The sequence below is a fragment of the Piliocolobus tephrosceles genome, chromosome 6 (genome assembly GCF_002776525.5).
Source record: "Piliocolobus tephrosceles isolate RC106 chromosome 6, ASM277652v3, whole genome shotgun sequence".
Taxonomy (NCBI): domain Eukaryota; kingdom Metazoa; phylum Chordata; class Mammalia; order Primates; family Cercopithecidae; genus Piliocolobus; species Piliocolobus tephrosceles.
In genome coordinates, this window is record NC_045439.1 from 138,669,744 (window position 1) to 138,689,122 (window position 19,379).

The 19,379-nt window shown below is 40.0% G+C and overlaps 1 protein-coding gene across 4 annotated transcripts in view; it reads right to left on the bottom strand.

Moving 5' to 3' along the window:
- Positions 1 to 300: 300 nt before the first annotated feature.
- The window catches only part of INTS14 (integrator complex subunit 14), a 32,747-nt gene continuing 13,668 nt past the window's right edge, over positions 301 to 19,379 (bottom strand). For 2 of the 4 annotated variants that reach the window (XM_023220819.2, XM_023220818.2), the window contains exons 7-12: positions 17,514 to 17,606; positions 15,233 to 15,377; positions 13,401 to 13,534; positions 6,231 to 6,349; positions 3,491 to 3,556; positions 323 to 1,198 (exon numbers count right to left, since the gene is read on the bottom strand). In XM_023220819.2, the coding sequence (XP_023076587.1) occupies positions 947 to 1,198; positions 3,491 to 3,556; positions 6,231 to 6,349; positions 13,401 to 13,534; positions 15,233 to 15,377; positions 17,514 to 17,606 (809 nt within the window). In that variant the 3' untranslated portion in view covers positions 323 to 946. Of the gene's footprint in view, positions 1,199 to 3,490; positions 3,557 to 6,230; positions 6,350 to 13,400; positions 13,535 to 15,232; positions 15,378 to 17,513; positions 17,607 to 19,379 lie in introns of all 4 variants that reach the window. The other 2 variants (XM_023220815.2, XM_023220817.2) reach the window with 2 other exon arrangements.

Genomic DNA, 19,379 nt, shown 5'->3' on the forward strand with positions numbered 1-19,379 from the left:
AAACAGTTGCTCTGGTTGAAGCCTGAGAGTTACATGGAAGGTGGTGCAACTGAAAAACACTGATGATGTAGACAAAGCCTCGAGAAGTTGCCCAAAGTCATAATGCTAGCTGGTAAATTGGAACCATAATTAACTTTGGAATCAGTGATCTGTCAGGATTATCTAGCCAGAACCTTGCTTAGGTAATGAGGCCTAATCACTGTCAGAAATAAGGAAACCTCATGATTTGTGAATCTATGCCACTTAGAAAGTTGAAATTATATTAAAGTGATAAGACAGACCAAAAGACAAAGGTCTTAGTTTCATAGTGAAACCATTTTATAGAAAATCAAATATTTTGTTGTCATTAAAAAAAAACCTTGAAGAAATAGGACTCATTTTACACATTAATGGTTGCTCTTTAAAAGTTAGAATCTCAAGAGACACCAAAAGCACCTAAGAGTTACCACCACATTTTGCCCAAGTTCTAAGGAAAGTTCTGAAACTTAGTGGTGTTGTGTTTGTACTCAGCAAGCTCCAGACAGTCTGAGTTGCTCATTCCATGAACAGAAGCTTGAAAATGCCCTTACAGTTGAGATATAAACTGGAGAGAAGAGGTGAAACTTTCAGGAAGCCAGAGAGCCCTTGCCGGTCAGGTTTCCTGAGGAAGGCAGGGGTGCTCTATGCTCATCAGTCCTTCAAGCTTCTCAGGAAATATGCCCATGGGAACAGCAGCTATCTTCCAAGCTTAAAAATTATGAGTCCCAGGAAGTTAAAGCCCAACCAGCCAACCACCTTCACATCCTTCTCATACTAGTAGAGTCATTCAAAACAGCACATGGTGCTTCTGAGGCAGCCTCAGGAAGGTCTTTAGGTGGCTATTCCAGAGGTGAACATACTGGAAAGGTTTTTACCTAAATCATTTTCAGTTGAAATGAAAAAAGAAGGAAAGCTCCAAAAGTCAGTTTCAAATTCTTTCAGTGCTGCTCCCAGAGAAGTCCGTGTGCAAAGGTGTGATGTTCTGGTCATAAGCGGCATACTCAGAGGTGCCGGTACTGGCCAGTTTGAGCTGCTGGGCAGCATGGGACAGCTGGAATGCAGCATCAGGGTGGGCTGTGTCAGGCAGCAGTGTGCATTCCCTTTCCAGCATATCGGCCACCCCTTTCAGCAGGTCCAGGAAACCAAAGGCTAGAGCAGCCTTTCGCAAACGGTTCAGCTCCTGAAACAAGACAGAAAATCACCAATGCTCCTGAAATGTGTTCTCAACACATACTTTCTAAGTGCTCATCTTAGAAATAAGTTCTCCTTGACTGAACTTCAGGGAGCAATTTTCTATGAGAACAAATGTTTATTTAGGGATGCCAGTAACAAGAATGTGATAGTTTTACTGGGAAGTGGTTCCTCTGCAGGTGACCAGAAGCTGGCTAAGGAAGACAGTGAACTGAATGAAACAACGTCATCATCACAGTTAATGAGCATTTATGCCACACGTAGTAGTCAGCACTTTGCATCCATCATTTCATTACTCCTAACTTTAAGGAGGAGTACTTTCCCCTTGTTATTTAGGTATGGAAAAGACTTGCCCTCAATCTGAAAAGGCTCTTAACCCCACTGTGGCAGGGCCTTAGACTAAGACAATAAACAGGCTCAGAGGAGGCCCTGGAGGAGTCAGAGTGGAAACACCAACAAAAAGAAAGGCTGGTTAGTGACAGAAGCAGAGAAATAAGAAGTGCCCCAACAACTCCTTAGTGGAGTGGTCTGGGCAAGTTGTGTAGCCTCTCTGGGTCTCAAAGGCCTCATTTATAAAATGAGGAGAATAACCCCTTCCTTACCCACTGCAGGGGCTGAAGCAGTTTCTCTAGGCCCTTTTGAGCTCTAATATGTAGAATGATATAAAACCAGAAAAGAGAAATGGGCTCTCTATCTTTCTACTATTATCTGTTAAAAAAGTGGAAAGTTAAGAAGGCCAAACAAGTGTGTCATCATGAGTAAATAGCTGATGACTGTAGGAAGCTCTGCAGGGAGGATGGACTGCATGGATTATGGGCTTCAGTTAGGGAGGGGCCTGGCTGGCTGAGAAGCTCTGCAGTTGAACTCTGATTAAAGCTGTTTTATTTCACCAGCTTACTACATAATTAGTTTTGAAGACAACAGTGACATAAAGGTAATGAGATAACACCCAGACAAAGTAGCATGTATCTTCTCCCGTTAAGATGCTAGCCTGAGGCTGTGTGTGCCGTATTTTAGCATTAGAAAGCTACGACACAAATGACATGCTTTATGCTGCACTTAATTTAATTCCAGCCAAACACCAGAACAATAGGGGAGAATCAAGGAGCAAACCTAAATGTTCCCCACTCTACCCCACCCCCTGTAACTTAATAGTCTCTTCACCAATGGTTCTGGATTAGCTCCATACGATTCTGGAGGGCCATCTCCTCTGCGATTCATAAATGTGTAATGTCAGATGTCATTCCTAGAAGCAGATTCTCTGGTGCAATAAGAATGTTCTGGGGTGACTGGGTGGGGTGGCTCACGCTTGTAATCCCAGCACTTTTGGGAGGGCGAGGCGGGTGGATCACCTGAGGTCAGGAGTTCGAGACCAGCCTGGCGAACATAGCGAAACCCCATCTCTACTAAAAATACAAAAATTAGGCCTGGAACGGTGGCTCACACCTGTAATCCCAGCACTTTGGGAATCTGAGGCGGGCGGATTACCCGAGGTCAGGAGTTCAAGACCAGCCTGGCCAACATGGTGAAACCCCCGTCTCTATTAAAAATACAAAAATCAGCCGGGCATGGTGGTACACACCTGTAATACTAGCTACTTGGGAGGCTGAGGCAAGAGAATTGCTTGAGCCCAGGAGGCAGAGGTTGCAGTGAGCTGAGATCGTGCTACTGCACTCTAGCCTGGCTGACAGAGTGAGACTCTGTCTCAAAAAACAAACAAAAAAACAAAACAAAAATTAGCTGGGCGTGGTGGCACGTGCCTGTAGTACCAGGTACTTGGGAGGCTGAGGCAGGAGAATCACTTGAATGCGTGAGGCAGAAGTTGCACTGACCCAAGATCACACCATGGCACTCCAGCCTGGGCAACAGAGTGCGACTCTGTCTCAAGAAAAAAAAAGAATGTTCTGGACAATTCCCCATCCAGGAAGCCACATACATTGGTTGCCTGGGGTTGGCTTGGATACCCACATAGGAGTGATGAGAAGAGTTCAGGGCTATGACCCACAGGTCCTCTCAGCTGCTTCCATCAGTCATTCATTCACAGCAGCCCCAACACAGAAAAACCCTCTGCCTGTACAGAATGAGGCCATTTAAACCCTTCTAATTTTTGGATTTTAGGGAAGGAACAGACCTATCACTTTTACTGAGTTTATTTGAAAAAACTGAGGCACAAGTCACACATCTCTAATCCCTGCTCATATTCACACTGCCATCTCACAGTTCTTCTATTATGAACCATATTTGAGGCACATCCTCTTCCACTATATTCTAACTGTCTCACCTTATAGAATGTCTGTGTTTTTTCAGGTAGTTTCCTTGCATTTCTTAAAATCTTCTGTACATCTGTCTATTAAGGGTAAAAAAAAAATCCAACATTAGAATTCTGTGGTAAAAAGGGGAAATAATATAAAAGAATGGATCTGAATGTTTAAAGAAATGAAAATGAGAACCGCAGCTACAGTGTCAAGATGAGTATCCCTTCTGTGTTAATGTCAGTTTAACATTAGTAAAGCACTCCCTCCTTCAAAAGGCTTGATAGTAAAATAAATCCCGACAGAAACAAACTTGCCTCATAAAAATGTACTCAGTAAACCCATACATCTATCACCAGAGCAAAGACCATTCAATGGGGAAAAAATAGTCTTTTCAACATTTGGTGCTGAGACAACTGGATATCCACATGCAAAAGAATAATGTTGGACCCTTACATAATACCATATAAAAAAAATTAACTCAAAATGGATCAGAGACCTACATGTAAAAGCTAAAACTATAAAACTCTTAGAAAAAACAGGAGCCAGGTGCAGTGGTGTGCCCCTGTAATCCCAGTTACTCAGGAGGATGGCTTGAGGCCAGAAGTTTGAGACCAGTCTGGGCAACATAGTGAGATGCATTTCTCAAGGGAAGAAGAAAAAGAAAACACAGAGGGGAAATCTTTATGACCTTAGATTTGGCAATGATCTCTTAGTTAAGACAGAAAAAGCACAAACAACAAAAGCAAAAAACAAAATTTGACTTCTTCAAAACCAAAAACTTTTGTGTATCAAAGGACACTATAAAGAGAGTAAAAAGATAACTCACAAAATGGGAGAAGATATTTGCAAATCTTATCTGCTAAGGATCATACTATCTAGAATATATAAAAAACCCAACAACAAAAAGACAAACCCCATTAAAAAATGGACAAAGAACTTGAGTATATACTTCTCCAAATAATATACACAAATGGCCAATAAGCACGGGAAAAGATGCACATTACTAGTCATTAAGGAAATGCAAAGACACAGACATACCACTTCACACCTACTATGATAGCTATATGATAATAATAAAAGGAAATCAACCAGTATTGGTAGGAACGTGGAGAAACTGGAACATTTATACACTGCTAGCAGGAATGTAAAATGGTGCAGCTACTGTGAAAGAGTGTGGCAATTCCTCAAAAAGTTAAGCAGAATTGCTGTCTGACCCAGCAAACCCATTCCCATTAAAATACATACCCAAGAGTATTGAAAACAAATATTCAGACAAAAACTTATACATGAATGCTCGTAACAGCATTATGCACAATAGCCAAAAGGTAACCCCAATGTCCATCGACTGAGGAATAATCAAAATGTGACACATACATATAGACATATGGAATATTAGCCATGAAAAGGAATGAAGTACTGATACGTACTACAACATGAATAAACCTTGAAAACATCATGTTAAGTACAAGTCAAACACAAAAGGCCACAAATTGTATGATTCTGTTTATATGAAATATCTAGAATAGGTAAGTCCATAGAGACAGAACGCAAATGAGTGGTTGCCGGGGCCTGGGAGAAGGAATGTGGAGTGACTTTCCTAATGGGCACAGGGTTTCCTTTTGAAGTGTTAAAATGTTCTGGAACTAGAGAGTGGTGATGGTACATTGTGAATGTACTAAATGGGACTGAATTGTGTACTTTAAAATGGTTGAAGATACATTTTATGTATATTTTACCAGAATAAGAAAAATAAACCCAAGAATAAAAGAATTTTTTTCTATCGTAGTCAAGATTCAAACAAAAAAATTTAAAAAAATAAGAAAAGCTCAGCTATAACTGGTGGTGAAAGTGGTTCTAATATCCCTCTGACAAGGAAGTACTGGGGTCAGGGACATCAGGAAAATAGAAGACCCCGATTTTCCAACAAAGAGGCCTCTGACACATTAGCCTTGGCAGGATATGGTTCAGTCTCCATTGGAAAGGGGGCTCAGAGACTGTGCAGTCAACAGAAACTACTTTTGTTGTCCAAATGGCCTGACTGTGTCTTCTCATTTGGTTTAGGTTGAACTTACTGGAGGAACAAATATAATAAAGGTGCTCAAAGGAGAAAAAAGTTTCAATAAGTGATTTTTAAAAACAGGTATAAATGACTTTTTGTTGATGAAAGGAGAAATGTTCCTGAATACCTTGCCTGAAAGCATCATTCCTTGATAATCATATTATCATAGCTTCCTATGAAAGTGTTTTTGTGAAATATAATTCTATGGATTGAGTTCTACTGAAGGGATGGAAGAAATATCGTTATGAAGACTTTTACATCTTTTCCAAAACTGTTGTTAAATACCCATTATGTTATTCAATGCCTCACCATATAAAAAATTTCACACTAAAATTCAATGCCAGGAAAATATGTCTCTCTAGACAAACTGACAAATGTCCTTTTTTCAGACAAGAACAACTGACCTTGTCAACAGGAAGCTCAGAGCCAAAATGCTCACGTAAAATTATCATTTTGCCTTGGGTTCCTGGCACAATTGTCTTCCTTCTTCCTCTAGTATTCTTATTGCTCTAAATTTTGTAAAAAATGATTTTGCTATATACATGTTTTACTGTAGGGCATCTCAAATCCCTTTTGGAAATAATGACAAACATTAGAAGTAAATGAATTACTAAGTATCAAAGGAAAAGAAAATCAAATAAAATGCCTGCCTGCCTACCCAAATGCCTCCTGTCCCCAGTGGAAAGCAACATAAATGGTAATGTTACCTGCAGGCCGCTGGGTTTGATCCAGACGGTCACATTCTGGGCATAACTGCGTTTGTTTTTGGGCTGCAGGGGGAATGGGCTCTTATTGTCATCCTCGCCATAAGGGTTTTCTTTAGCATCTTAAAAGAAAAGACATTCTTGAAATGACATCTGGCAAAACACAATCAGTTACATTTCCAATTAGACTAGAAGCTCTTTGAATCACTCAATCTTTGATATCCTATCACTTTGTTAATTAAGAAAATCCATTAACTTCAGTCAGGCTGGAGAATCTGTTCTCAACAGAAAGCCACTGATGTAGGAGGCCCATTTAAGTGAAAAACAGCTTAATGTTTTTAAAGAAACAAGCTTCACTTATCTGATTTATAAATTAAGGTCAAAGAATAAAACAAATACATATTTAAAAAATACATATATACACACACACACACACACACAGACACACACATATATACTGCAATTCTATATAGTCTAACCCAGTGCTCTCCCACTGAACTTTCTGTATGATGGAAATGTTCTATATCTGTGCTGTCTAATATGGTAGCTACTAACTACTGAGCACTTGACCTGTGGCTAGTGTGACTGAGAAACTGAATTTTAAATTTTATTTAATTTTAATTAAATTTAATGTGGCCAGTAGCTACTGGATTAGACAGCACACATCTAGGCATTAAAATAATTAAAAAGGAAAACTATACATAGCCATATTAAGGCAAAGGGCAGACAAGAAATACTTTTATTGGTGAAACATACCCCAATATGGCTTTTTAGTTTATTGCTTCCAAAAATGTAAAGCCATGTTCGTTTTATAGCTACATGAACAAACAGGGTTTGTCTCTGTACCTGCTTCCTGAGCCTATGAAACTGCCACAAACTTATAAAGCACGCATACTTCTAATGGTGTATTTGATCTTATTATTATTACCACCTTCTGGTGTAGACAGATCAGGAGTCATTTTCCTACAAGTTCAGAGAACTTAAATCCCTTGCCCAAACATTCAAGGTGAAAAATGTAACTAGACCAGTCTGTCTAACTGAGCCAGACATTCTCTACCCTAGATTTGGTCATTAATTGAAACAACTTGATACTGGCCCAACACTTCCTTTGTCAACCCTCCTCAGCCCTGACTCCTCCATAAAATACTGGCCCAACTCTCCAGACATATTTCCATTAATATTTGTCAATATATAAACCTTCTGAGTCAGGCTAAGGTCCTACAAGTCCTTTCCCACACAATAGCTCATTTCCAACTTTCCTGCTATTTCTATTACTCCCCACTGCCTAGAATGTTCTCCCTTCTCATTCACTCATTTACTCATTCACTTATTCATTCATTATCTATAGTAAGACCCCGCTACGTAGCAAGCACTGTGCCAGAGATTGTGCCTAGAGAAAATACTTTTCAGCCTCAAGGAACTTACAGAATAAAGAATATTTATTAAATTCCAACTAGGTGCCGGATACTTTACATATTCAACTTCTCTCTTTACAGCAACTCTAGAGTGAAGATGTTATTAGTCCCGTTAAAGATGAGGAAACTAAGGCACAGAGAGGTTGGATTTATACAAGGTTTCACAGTGACTCAGTTGGGCCTGTTTCCAAAGCCAACACTTTTTCCACCATTCAACACTGCCATTCCTTACCTATCCAAACTTACCTACCTATATTCCAAGTCCAGATCCTATCTTACCCCTTCCACGAAATTGTTTCAAGTTTTTCTGGCAGATAGTGGCTTTTTTTAGACCCTTTTATCCCCCAGCACTTAGTATCACTACCAAACATTTCAACATCTAATCAGAGCCTATTTTGTACTGTCATTAGTTGTCTGGAGCCTATATGTGGTAACTAACTGGCTTAGGAGACAGGAAATATTACATTTATGAAAGAAGAAATAAAAAATATGATAGTATAAACAAAAAATAAAAATTATAAGATAAATTTGAAGATACAGAAGACAGAAAAAATTTAAAAAATGGGAAAATGGGCAGAAAGAGATAGAAAATTACAAATACAAATCACAAATATATGTTCCAGAAAAGGAGAACAGAGAATACAGAAAGAGGAAATCAAAGAAATAATTGATCTTCCCAATACTGAAGAACATGAATTACCAGACGGAAAGGGTCTACTGAGTGCCTAGCAAAATGAATGAAGAGACCAACATTCTGAAATTCAGAACACCAGGGATACAAAGAAGATCACCAAGGAATATGGAGAAAATACAGTTCAGGGTCAAAGGTCTTTGAGTCACCATGGCACTAACTTTCTGTAGCAACACTGGACTCCAGAAGAGACAACAGAGTAATGCTTCAAAACTCTAAGGGAAAATGACTTCTGACTTCCAACTTAGAACTCAATTCCTAACCAAACTATCATTAAGTATAAAGAATGAAATAAACAGATATATATTTCCAAAATATACAAGATTTCAAAATATTTACTTCTCATGTATCCTTTTTTTCAGGAGGAGTTGTGAACAGGAGACCCATAGGACAGATGTAAAGGGGAGACTCGGCCGGGCGCGGTGGCTCAAGCCTGTAACCCCAGCACTTTGGGAGGCTGAGACGGGCAGATCACGAGGTCAGGAGATCGAGATCATCCTGGCTAACCCAGTGAAACCCCGTCTCTACTAAAAAATACAAAAAACTAGCCGGGAGAAGTGGTGGGCGCCTGTAGTCTCAGCTACTCGGGAGGCTGAGGCAGGAGAATGGCATGAACCCGGGAGGCGGAGCTTGCAGTGAGCTGAGATCTGGCCACTGCACTCCAGCCTGGGCGACAGAGCGAGACTCCGTCTCCAAACTAAAAAAAAAAAAAAAAAAAAAAAAAGGGGGGGAGACTCAGGACGACACCTATGCAACAGGTCTGGGGAATAACCATACCATTTATGAAGCAGGAGGATGGGAGATGATGCTAAGAAAAAAAAGGAAACTGATAAAATACCTGAAAAATGTATTTTACTTAGGGAGGAATTAGTCAGTTACATAGAAAACAAGCAAAGAAAAAAAAAATAGCTGGGACTGAGTTAGGGGACAAAAAGTTGCAAAACAAAGGAAATATAAATTGGTATACCACATAGCTTAGTTGTAAATAACATTTACATCATCTAACAAGGACTGAATACTGATTTAACCAAAAAGAACATTATAACTATATTGGGAGGATAGAAGGAGGGAAAATGTGCATCTTGTGTAGGTGGGTGGGAGATGGCGGTGTTAATACAGCTAAATACTCATCATTTAAAAAATCAAAAAATGGCATCTAAAATGGGGAAAAGGGCTGGGTGTGGTGGCTCACGCCTGTAATCCCAACAGTTTGGGAGGCTAAGGTGGAGGATTGCTTTAGCCCAGGAGTTTGAGACCAGCCTTGGCAACATAGCAAGACCTTGTCTATATAAAAAAATCAAAAACATTAGCCAGGCATGGTGGCATGCACCTGTGGTCCCAGCCACATAGGAGGCTGAGGTGGGAGGATCACCTGAGAGGTCAAGGCTGCAGTGAGCCAAGATTGTGCCACTGCACTTCAGCCTGGGTGACAGAGTGAGACCCTGTCTCAAAAAATAAATAAAAAATAATAAAATGGGATGGGCATGGAGGCTCACGCCTGTAATCCCAGCACTTTGGGACAGGCGAGCGGATCACTTGAGGTCAGGAGTTTGAGACCAGACTGGTCAACATGGTGAAACCCCGTACCTACTAAAAATACAAAAATTAGCCAAGCGTGGTGGTAGGCACCTGTAGTTTCAGCTACTGGGGAGGCTGAGGCACGAGAATTGCTTGAATACAGGAGGCAGAAGTTGTAGTGAGCTGTAATCACACCACTGTACTCCAGCCTGGGCAATAGAGTGAGACTCCATCTCAAAATAAATAAACACAATAATAATAATAATAAAATGGGAGAACCCCTGACAGAAATAGGGACATACCTACATTATTTAGAAATGTAAATAAGGCTGGGCACAGTGGCTCACACCTGTAATCCCAGCACTTTGGGAGGCCGAGGCAGGAGGATTACTTGAGGTCAGGAGTTTGAGACCAGCCTGACCAACAACATGGTGAAACTCTGTCTCTACTAAAAATACAACAATCAGCCAGGTATGGTGGCTTGTGCCTATAGTCACAGCTATTAGGGAGGCTGAGGCAGAAGAATCGCTTGAACCTGGGAGGTGAAGGTTGCAGTGAACCAAGATTGCACCACTGCACTCCAGCCTGGGTGACGGAGTGAGACTCTGTCTCAATAAAATAAAATAAAAATAAATAAATAAATACCAAAAGAAACAAATAAGTTTTAAAAAGTAGTTGTCTCTAGGAACAGAACTGGGAGTAGGAGGGATTGGTACAAACAATAGTGCTATTTGCATGTTTTGCTCAACAACCCTCTGAGGTAGGTTTTATTATTAATTGTTATTTGTTATCATAATTCCAGTTCTAAGACTGCTGTGAGAGTTAAATGATATGGTACCCTCATTATGTCCAGCACAGTGCCTAGCACAAACTTAAGTTCATTATAATAATAGCTATTATCATCCACACTGAAAAGCGGAACAGACCCAGAAGGAGGAAAAAACAACATGAACACAGGGTAGAGTGAACAGCAGTTCAACTGGAATGAAGAACAACTGTAACAAGCCAAGTGTTGCTACATTGGAAGCCAGATCAGAAAGGAGTCTGAATGCTACTACCATCTTAGATTATAGATATGCATCTTTGGTGAAAACCATCACAATAGTCTAGTCAGAGGTTGGCAAACTTTTTCTGTGAGGGCCAGACAGGTTGGAGTGCAGTGGTGCAATCAGGCTTCACTGCAGCCTCTGCTTCCTGGGCTCAAGTGATCCTTCCACCTCAGCCCCCTGAGTAACTGGGACCACAGGTGCACGCCACCATGCCGGGCTAATTTTTCTATTTTTGATAGAGATACAGTTTCGACATGTTGGCCAGCCTTGTCTCAAACTCCTGGACTCAAGTGATCCACCTGCCTTGGTCTCCCAAAGTACTGGGATTACAGGCATGAGCCACCATGCCTGCCTGAATATTTATCATTTCTTTGTGTTGTGAATATTCAAAATCCTCTCTTCTAGCTTTCTGAAAATATATGCTAAATTATTGTGAGCAATATTCACACTACAATGCTATAGAGCATTGAACTTATTCCTCCCTAACAGCTGTAACTTTGTATCTGTTACCTCTCCCTATTCTCCTCTCCTCACTACCCTTCCCAACCTCTAATGACCATGATTCTAGATTCTACTCTCTACTTCTATGAGCTCATTTTTTTTTAGCTTCCATATATGGGTGAGAACATGTGGTATTTATTCCAAATTTATTTTTGTACACAAAAACTCAAAATTTGTGAACCACTGCCCTGAGCGATCTCCCTCATTCCCACCATTTTAACTATTTGTGATAGCTTTACAACCTAAAATTTTATCTCCACCTCTGCCCTCTCTCCTCAACTTCAGACTTCTACAGAATTGTCTCTAGGCACCTCCACCTATATCTCATAGGCACAAACTCAACATAAACAAAATATGTTCTTCCCAAATTTACTCTTCTCTCTCTATTATCTATTTCAACTAATAGTACTACCTTTCACCCTGCAGCCCAGGTCAGAAACCTGGGATCATTTTTAACACTTCTCTCTCCTTTATTTTCAAACCCAAACGTTATTGATCCTACTTCCTAAATATATTTTACCCCCAGTTATTACCATGGTCTGGCTCTCATCTTCACATTTCCAGGACTAACACAGTAACTTTCAGCCACAGGTCCTTGCCTTTTCAAATCCACACTCCACAGAGATCTCTTTCTAAATACAAATTTCTTCTCTCTCACTTGGATTATGGCCATATTGTACAACTGCAGGGGCAACCAGCCCCTAAAATATAGTTTCCTAACTGGTATCCCCCCGTTCTCACTGTAGCCAGAAGGATCTGATCACACTACTCCTCTTCAGTGGCTTCCTAGTATCTGCAAGATAAATTCCTGGTTCTTCACATTTCAGACAAGGCCTGCTCCACTCTAGCTACTACCAATCTCCAATCTACCATCTGCCCCTCCCACACCCACTCTCACATTTTGTGCTGCAGTTCCTTTTATTTCTGTAGGTGTTCTGTTTGCCCAGGATGCCCTTTCTTCCCTTCATTAGCTTAGCAAGTTCCTCCTTTTCTTCAAAACTCAACTAGGGTATTTCTCCTCTGTGAAGATTCTCCTGAGTCCTCTAGGCAGAGCTCATCATCATCTCCTACAGGCTAACTCTGATTTGTGCCAGTCTGTGATCATTCCACTTTCCACCAGACTTTGAACAACTCCAGCTAACTCTTTTATCCCGTAGGCCTGGCACGGAATAGGTTGCTTGGTAGATGTTCCTGAAATTGAAATGGGCCCAAATGAGTCAAAGATGACTCTACAGTTGGAACCTGAGTAGCTAGTAGCACAAATGCCTTAATCAAAAGGAGGAGGAAAATCAGAAGGAGGAATAGTTTGAGGAGAAAGGAGTGCGGGACAACAGGTCTGTAACAAACAGCTGAGCTTGAGACTGTGACAGAATATCCAGGTGGAGAGATCCAACTAGGAACTGGAAATATGATATGCAAATTCCAGGGAGAGATCATGTGAGACTAGAGCTACAGATTTGGGAAATGTGAAGTTATTATAGCTGATAAAATAACCAAGGGAGAAGAATAACCAAAGAGAAGAAGGCAAAGAACAACATGTTGGAAACCATGAGGCAAGGGAAAGAAAAGACAAAACAAAGACAAAAAGAAAAGTCTGCCAAAGAAAAAGTCAAATAGGTACCAGAAGCAATGTCAGGAAAGCTACAGAAAAACAGTTTCAAGAAGGAAGGATTACATTATCTAGGAATGACAGGAAATTACTTGAGTTGAACTATAGTACACCAAGAAAAAAAATTATAGATATTAGCTTTTCACTCTAAGCCACTGAAGAGTTTATTTACTTAAAGCAATCTAAATGTTGATTTCTCCTGAGCTGTAAAATTCAGGAGTTCAAACATCAAACTCTCTTCAAGTTTTCCATGTACACATCCAGCATCATCTGAGACCATGGCATACTAGTAAGGGAGATGAGTCAGTTCCCTGACTGCACAGTCAGAGACACTGAGAACAGCAGAATGAAAACAAAGTCAAGATAAGTAAAATCTGATCTGGATTATACCTGAAATAGGACCCAATTGTGCCATTTTCCCTAGCCATGGGAGAGGTTCTGGGCCAGGCTCAAAGAGAGACATCATGAGATTTGATTTCTTCTTGCTGTCAGCTTGGGAGTAGAGCATTCCATGCCATTCAGGACTAGATGGAGAGAAGATGGAAGATCAGAAGAACATCAAGCCTGAGACTGTAAAGTTAAATAAGTCTAGCCTGTATTTTTCTCTTGAGAGACACAGGCTTCAGCTTTGAAATTAGGCACATTACTTTTACCAAAACCAAATCCTAAACCTGAAAATGCATACTGCTCCCCCCTAATATTTCCATTCTTCTGGAACATTTATTATTATTCAGGTAAAATTATGTGGATATGGAAATCAAAAGCAGTCTTGAAAGAGAAAAAAAATCACAAAGAGTAGCAAGTAGCTGGAGAGGTGATGAGGAGGGGTAAAGGCTGTGACCTATAGGTCCTGTCAGCTGCCTCACTAAGTCACTCACAGCAGCACCAAGAGAAGCCCTTCTACCACAGGGCACAAGGCCATCATCCTGTTCTGTAAGAAAGACTCTGTCCCCAGTTTCTCAAAGGGTCCCAAATGATTCTCATATTCAAACCAGTACAAGTAGCTTGGGTGCCAAGAAATATAGCAGACTAATACCTAGTAAGATCTGCATTCTTCTTTTTGGACCAGATAATTTTAACTGTAGCAGAAATGGAGCCATGCTTCCTTTGATTAATCCTAACCTCTTGATCTAAACCAGCCAACCCCAGGTAGTGGCCAGAAAATGATCAGTGACCTCTTCTTTTCTAACAATATGTATTATAGAAAGGGAAATAGATGGTTTTGCAGATTTTGAGACTTCAGAAAATGTAAAAGCTAATGGGGTTTCCTCACAGGGAAGGAACACAGCAGAATGATTATGAGTAGGCTCTGGAGTCAGAATGCATGGGTAAGAATCATGGCTCTTTCATTACTAGCTGTGTGACCTTGGGCAAGTTCCACAACCTCTCTAAGCCTCAGTCTCCTCATCTATAAAATAGGGATAATGCTGATACCTCCCATATAGTGTTGTTATGAGGGATTAAATGTGCTAACATATGCAAAATACCTAGAGGAGTGCCTGGCACGTAATAAAATGCTCAATGTTATCAGCATCTTTTTTTTGTTTAGTTCTATCCCCTCATTTTATAGATGAGGAGTCTGTGCATCTTGCCTAAGATCCTAAAGCAAGTTAGTAGCATTGCCATAACCAGAACCCAGGTATTCTAGATAGGATTAGAAATAGGAAAATTGAGAAAGGATATAAAATAAAAGCAACATAATTAAAAGGCTCACTCCACACTTCTTCTAGGGGATGATTAAAAGAGTAGTTTAGAAAGTAATAGCAGCTGGACACTGTGGCTCAATACCCATAATCCCAGCATTTTGGGAGGCCAAGGTGGGAGGATCCTTGAGCCCAGGAGTTCAAGACCAGTCTGGGCAATACAGTGAGACCCCACTTTTATAAATTAAAAAAAATAAAAAAATTAGCCAGGCATGGTGGTGCACACCTGGGTCCTGGCTACTTGGAAGGCGGAGATGAGAGGATTGCTTGAGCCTGGGAGGTTGAAGCTGCAGTGAGCTGTGATCATGCCACCGTACCCCTGGGGGACAGAGCAAGACCTTGACTCAAAAAAAAAAAAAAAAAAAAAAAAAGGAATGTACTAGTAGGTGAGAAAGTGTGGCAGAAAAAGGAAAAAAGTGACAAGGACCTTTCTATTTCTTTCAGAAAAGTCTGCAAAATACTTCACTTTGTAAAATGATTTTCCCTTTCATTCAACCAAATGTAAACAAAGTCTCCTACCCTAATTGAACAATCGCCACCATTCCTTCCACTTTTAGGCTACCATGGAGCAGGACACAAAAGTTGGGTATTTTGCCTGCAATCTGATTGGCTGAATTTTCATCTTCATTGTCATCAGTGATGCCAGTACCCACCTCATCACCTTCTGTGAAAAAAAGAGATAACAGGTCAGACTGAAATTACCTACAAAAACCCCAAACCCCAATTTATACTCTTGGATGTTTCTAGCCTTTAAGGGATAGTGTAGAGTTCTAAGGAAATATTGTAACACAAGAAAAACTCATTCCAGTTTTCCAATGTCTACATAAAAGTCAGTTTCCACACATTATATGAATTCCATTTATATAAAACATCCAGAATAGGCAAATCTATATATAGAGAAAGGATATTAGTGGTTATTTGGGGTAAGGGAAATTGGGGGAGGGGTCTGGGAGTCGATAAAGGGTACAGGGTTTCTTTTTGGGGTTATAAAAAAGTTCTCAAATTGATTGTGGTGATGGTTGCACAACTCTGCAAATATACTAAAACCCACAAACCACTTTAAATGGGTGAAGTATACGGCATGTGAATTATATCTCAGTAAAGCTGCTGCACACACAAAAATCCATTTTCCACAGTTCCACTAGGATGTTTAGTTAGATGCTATCTGGAAGCTTCAGGCACCCATTTAAACAGAATTAGATACAGAGATGTCAAGTATATTCATAACCAACAGGCTTAGGACAGCACATGCACATGAGTCCCCAAAGGTAAACAATGATTACTCTATAAGCTTCTTGACTGGATTCTCCAGGTTCTCTCACACTCTGCTGACAGATGAATCTTCCTACAATTAACTTCCCTCTGAAAATATCTATGTCTGCTCTGTTTTGTTCAAAGACTTTCTAATTCAACAGGAAGAATTTGCCCAGTTTAGCTAGACAATTCAACAGCCCTTACAACACGGCCCTATTCTGCCTTCCCATATTTTTCTTTTTCTTTTTTTCTGAGATGGAGTCTTGCTCTGTCGCTCAGGCTGGAGGGCAGTGGCGCGATCTTGGCTCACTGCAAACTCTGCCCATGGGTTCACACCATTCTCCTGCCTCAGTCTCCTGAGTAGCTCGGACTACAGGTGCCTGCCACCACCCCTGGCTAATTTTTTTTTTTTTTTTTTTGTATTTTTAGTAGAGATGGGGTTTCACCATGTTAGCCAGGATGGTCTCAATCTCCTGACCTTGTGATCCGCCTGCCTCAGCCTCCCAAAGTGCTGGGATTACAGGTGTGAGCCACCACGCCCAGCCGCCTTCCTATATTTTTCTTTTCACTATTCTCCTACATAAACGGTTTATTTTGCTCAATTTCTTTTTTGGCCATTATACTGGCATGTAGAATTCCCCAGGGCCTTAGAAATAAGGGAAATCTGGCTGTTCTCTGAGAATAATAATTATCAACACAGTTGAATATATATCAAGATTATATGTGATTGGTTATAGAATATCCAATACTCCAACTGAGATAACCTGGGCATAAATGGAATGTGGTCATTACTCAGTATGTGAAAACCTGACTACATACACTTCTTAGAGAAAGCTGATAAATATAAAGTGGATGGTCAGCCTAAAACAGAGAAAAAGATAATTTTAAGGGTAGAACTAGGATTTGAACCTGTAGCCAGACAGGGACCAGAGCTCCTGCTCTATACCCACCACAGCACAGTGCCACCCTTGATAAAGAGAATTTTAAAGAGCTAGAGTCTAGCATTCTCCAGAGAGATGCTGAATTTGGGGAGATAACTTTATAGTTCCTACAGATATATGCTGCAGTAAGGAGGACTCACAAGGGCCTGCATTCACCCATTCGTTCAACAATATTTACTGAGTATCTACTATGTGCTGAGCACTAGTAGAACAAAGAACAGATGTGATTCTTCCCCGTATAAAGCTGTATTTGACTCGCACATTTATCAAGTAACCTTCTGATAACTACTTAAGCTTTCTCAGCATGTTACTACTAGGAAAGGCAGAGAGCCCTGGATGAGGGACTAAGCATTCTCATCTCTAAAGAGGATCTCCACTGTAAATTCACAAACCAACACACAGTAAATAGGTGTCAAAATGTTTCTACCATGTAAAGCAGAATTACTTTTCTGCTATATTAGGCAATATTCCATTTTCTAAAATCCAATTCTGTAACTATTCCTTTCCCCTTAATTCTGCAAAATGGGCTATCCTACTAAGATTTAAGAATAACTTTAGTTAATAAGATGCTTCAGACATATCACTGGAATAGGAAGAGAACTCACCTTTGTTAAGTGCTATAGGTAAGACCAGATGTCTGGACAGAACTGGGGGACTTGAAATATCAGCTATATCAATAAATCCCACTATTTCCAAATCTGAAATGAAGGAATCAACATAGAATTAATTCATTCTATGGAAAAGTCCATTATTTTCCGTGTATTAGATTTCACAAATGCACTGTTTAGGTTGGGGTTTCAAATATGATGACTGGGAAAGTTATTAGATTTCTCTATGGGGTCGTCCAATAATTTGCATTTTAAGTTGCTCAGCAAATAATGATAACTGTCATTTATTTAATGAGTTTAAGTTATATGACAAAATCTGCTAAATTTTATATTTATAAGGTTAGGACCCCAGCCAAGGCAAAAACTGAAAGGCTAATCCCTCTGTGTAGTCAGGGATGTTCAGGTCACCAGGGGGCATCATAGTCAAACACTTTCACAGCAACTACAATCAGCCTTTGAAGAATAAAGCAATTGTATTAAAAACATCTCTCTGAGAAAGAACTGTATTTTCTACAAAACTAGGGTAAGCAGTCTAAATATGACAATGATTTCTCTGCTTTATAGAAGCTGTAGTAAAGACCAAAAGTATTTGTTGAAAACCTAAAATAAATAAAAATAAATGTAACCAAAAGAACTTAAAAATTTCTATTATATAATATAAAAACTTAAAAAACAATACAAATGATAAAGAAGAAAAAGTCACTCATTCATAATCAAAGGAAATCTCTATTAATATTTTATTGATGTTTTTTTCAGTCTTTCTTCTAGATTAATACCCATATTTTCAAAAGAATTTTTAAAAATCAGAATCATGGTGAACACCTCATATTTTTCTTTTTTTTTTTGAGACTGAGTTTCGCTCTTGTTGCCCAGGCTGGAGTACAATGGCGCAATCTCAGCTAAATGCAACCTCTGCCGCCCGAGTTCAAGTGATTATCCTGCCTCAGCCTCCCAAGTAGCTGGGATTACAGACATGTGCCACCACGCCTGGCTAATTTTGTATTTTTAGTAGAAACGGGGTTTCTCCATGTTGGTCAGGCTGGTCTCCTGACCTCAGGTGATCCACCTACCTCGGCCTCCCAAAGTGCTGGGACTACAGGCGTGAGCCACTGCGCCTGGCCATATTTCTAATGTATTAGGAAGTGTGCTTCCATTTTTCATTTGAGTAGAAAAAGGTCTACTATATTTTAAAGTAGTTTAGCTGCAAGAAAGATCTCCCTCTCCCACTAAGAGTTTATATGGGAAAGAAAAGACCTATTCAAATTTACTCTTCGAAAAAGAATGGGAAAGAAGTGGAATCTAACTGTTATGAAGGCAACAAGACTTTTGGTACAGCTTAACATACTGCTGTCTAGTCACAGTAGAAGAGATGGATGCTTTGCTTCTAGATAGCCAGAAGCTAAAGGCACAAAAAGTAAAAAGACTGTTCACAGTCCCTCACTCCAAAACTCCTTAAAAATCCATATACTTCAAACAATGAGCATTCACTGCACATTTAATTCTAATCATTTATTGACTGAACAATTATCTATTGGACACCTACTAAGTGTCAGGCACTATGCTGGACATCAAGGCTGTAATGGTGACTGAAACACTGACAATATCCAACCCTAAAAGGTTTAACATGCACCTAATATTCAAGGAGTCCATCCACCAATTGGAGGCAAGTCTCCTCTCCACTGCTCCTTGCTATTTTTGACTCTTCACTTTGCCAGTCTCAGTTAAGCATAGTATTAGCAACCTGAACCAGGTAAAAGCTGTGGTAACATCACTTTCTTGCAGTCATAATATAAGCAGCAGGACTAGAAGAGTACACTATATCGGATCTAAGAACTCCAAGACCATCTGGTTGATTCTCCCTAT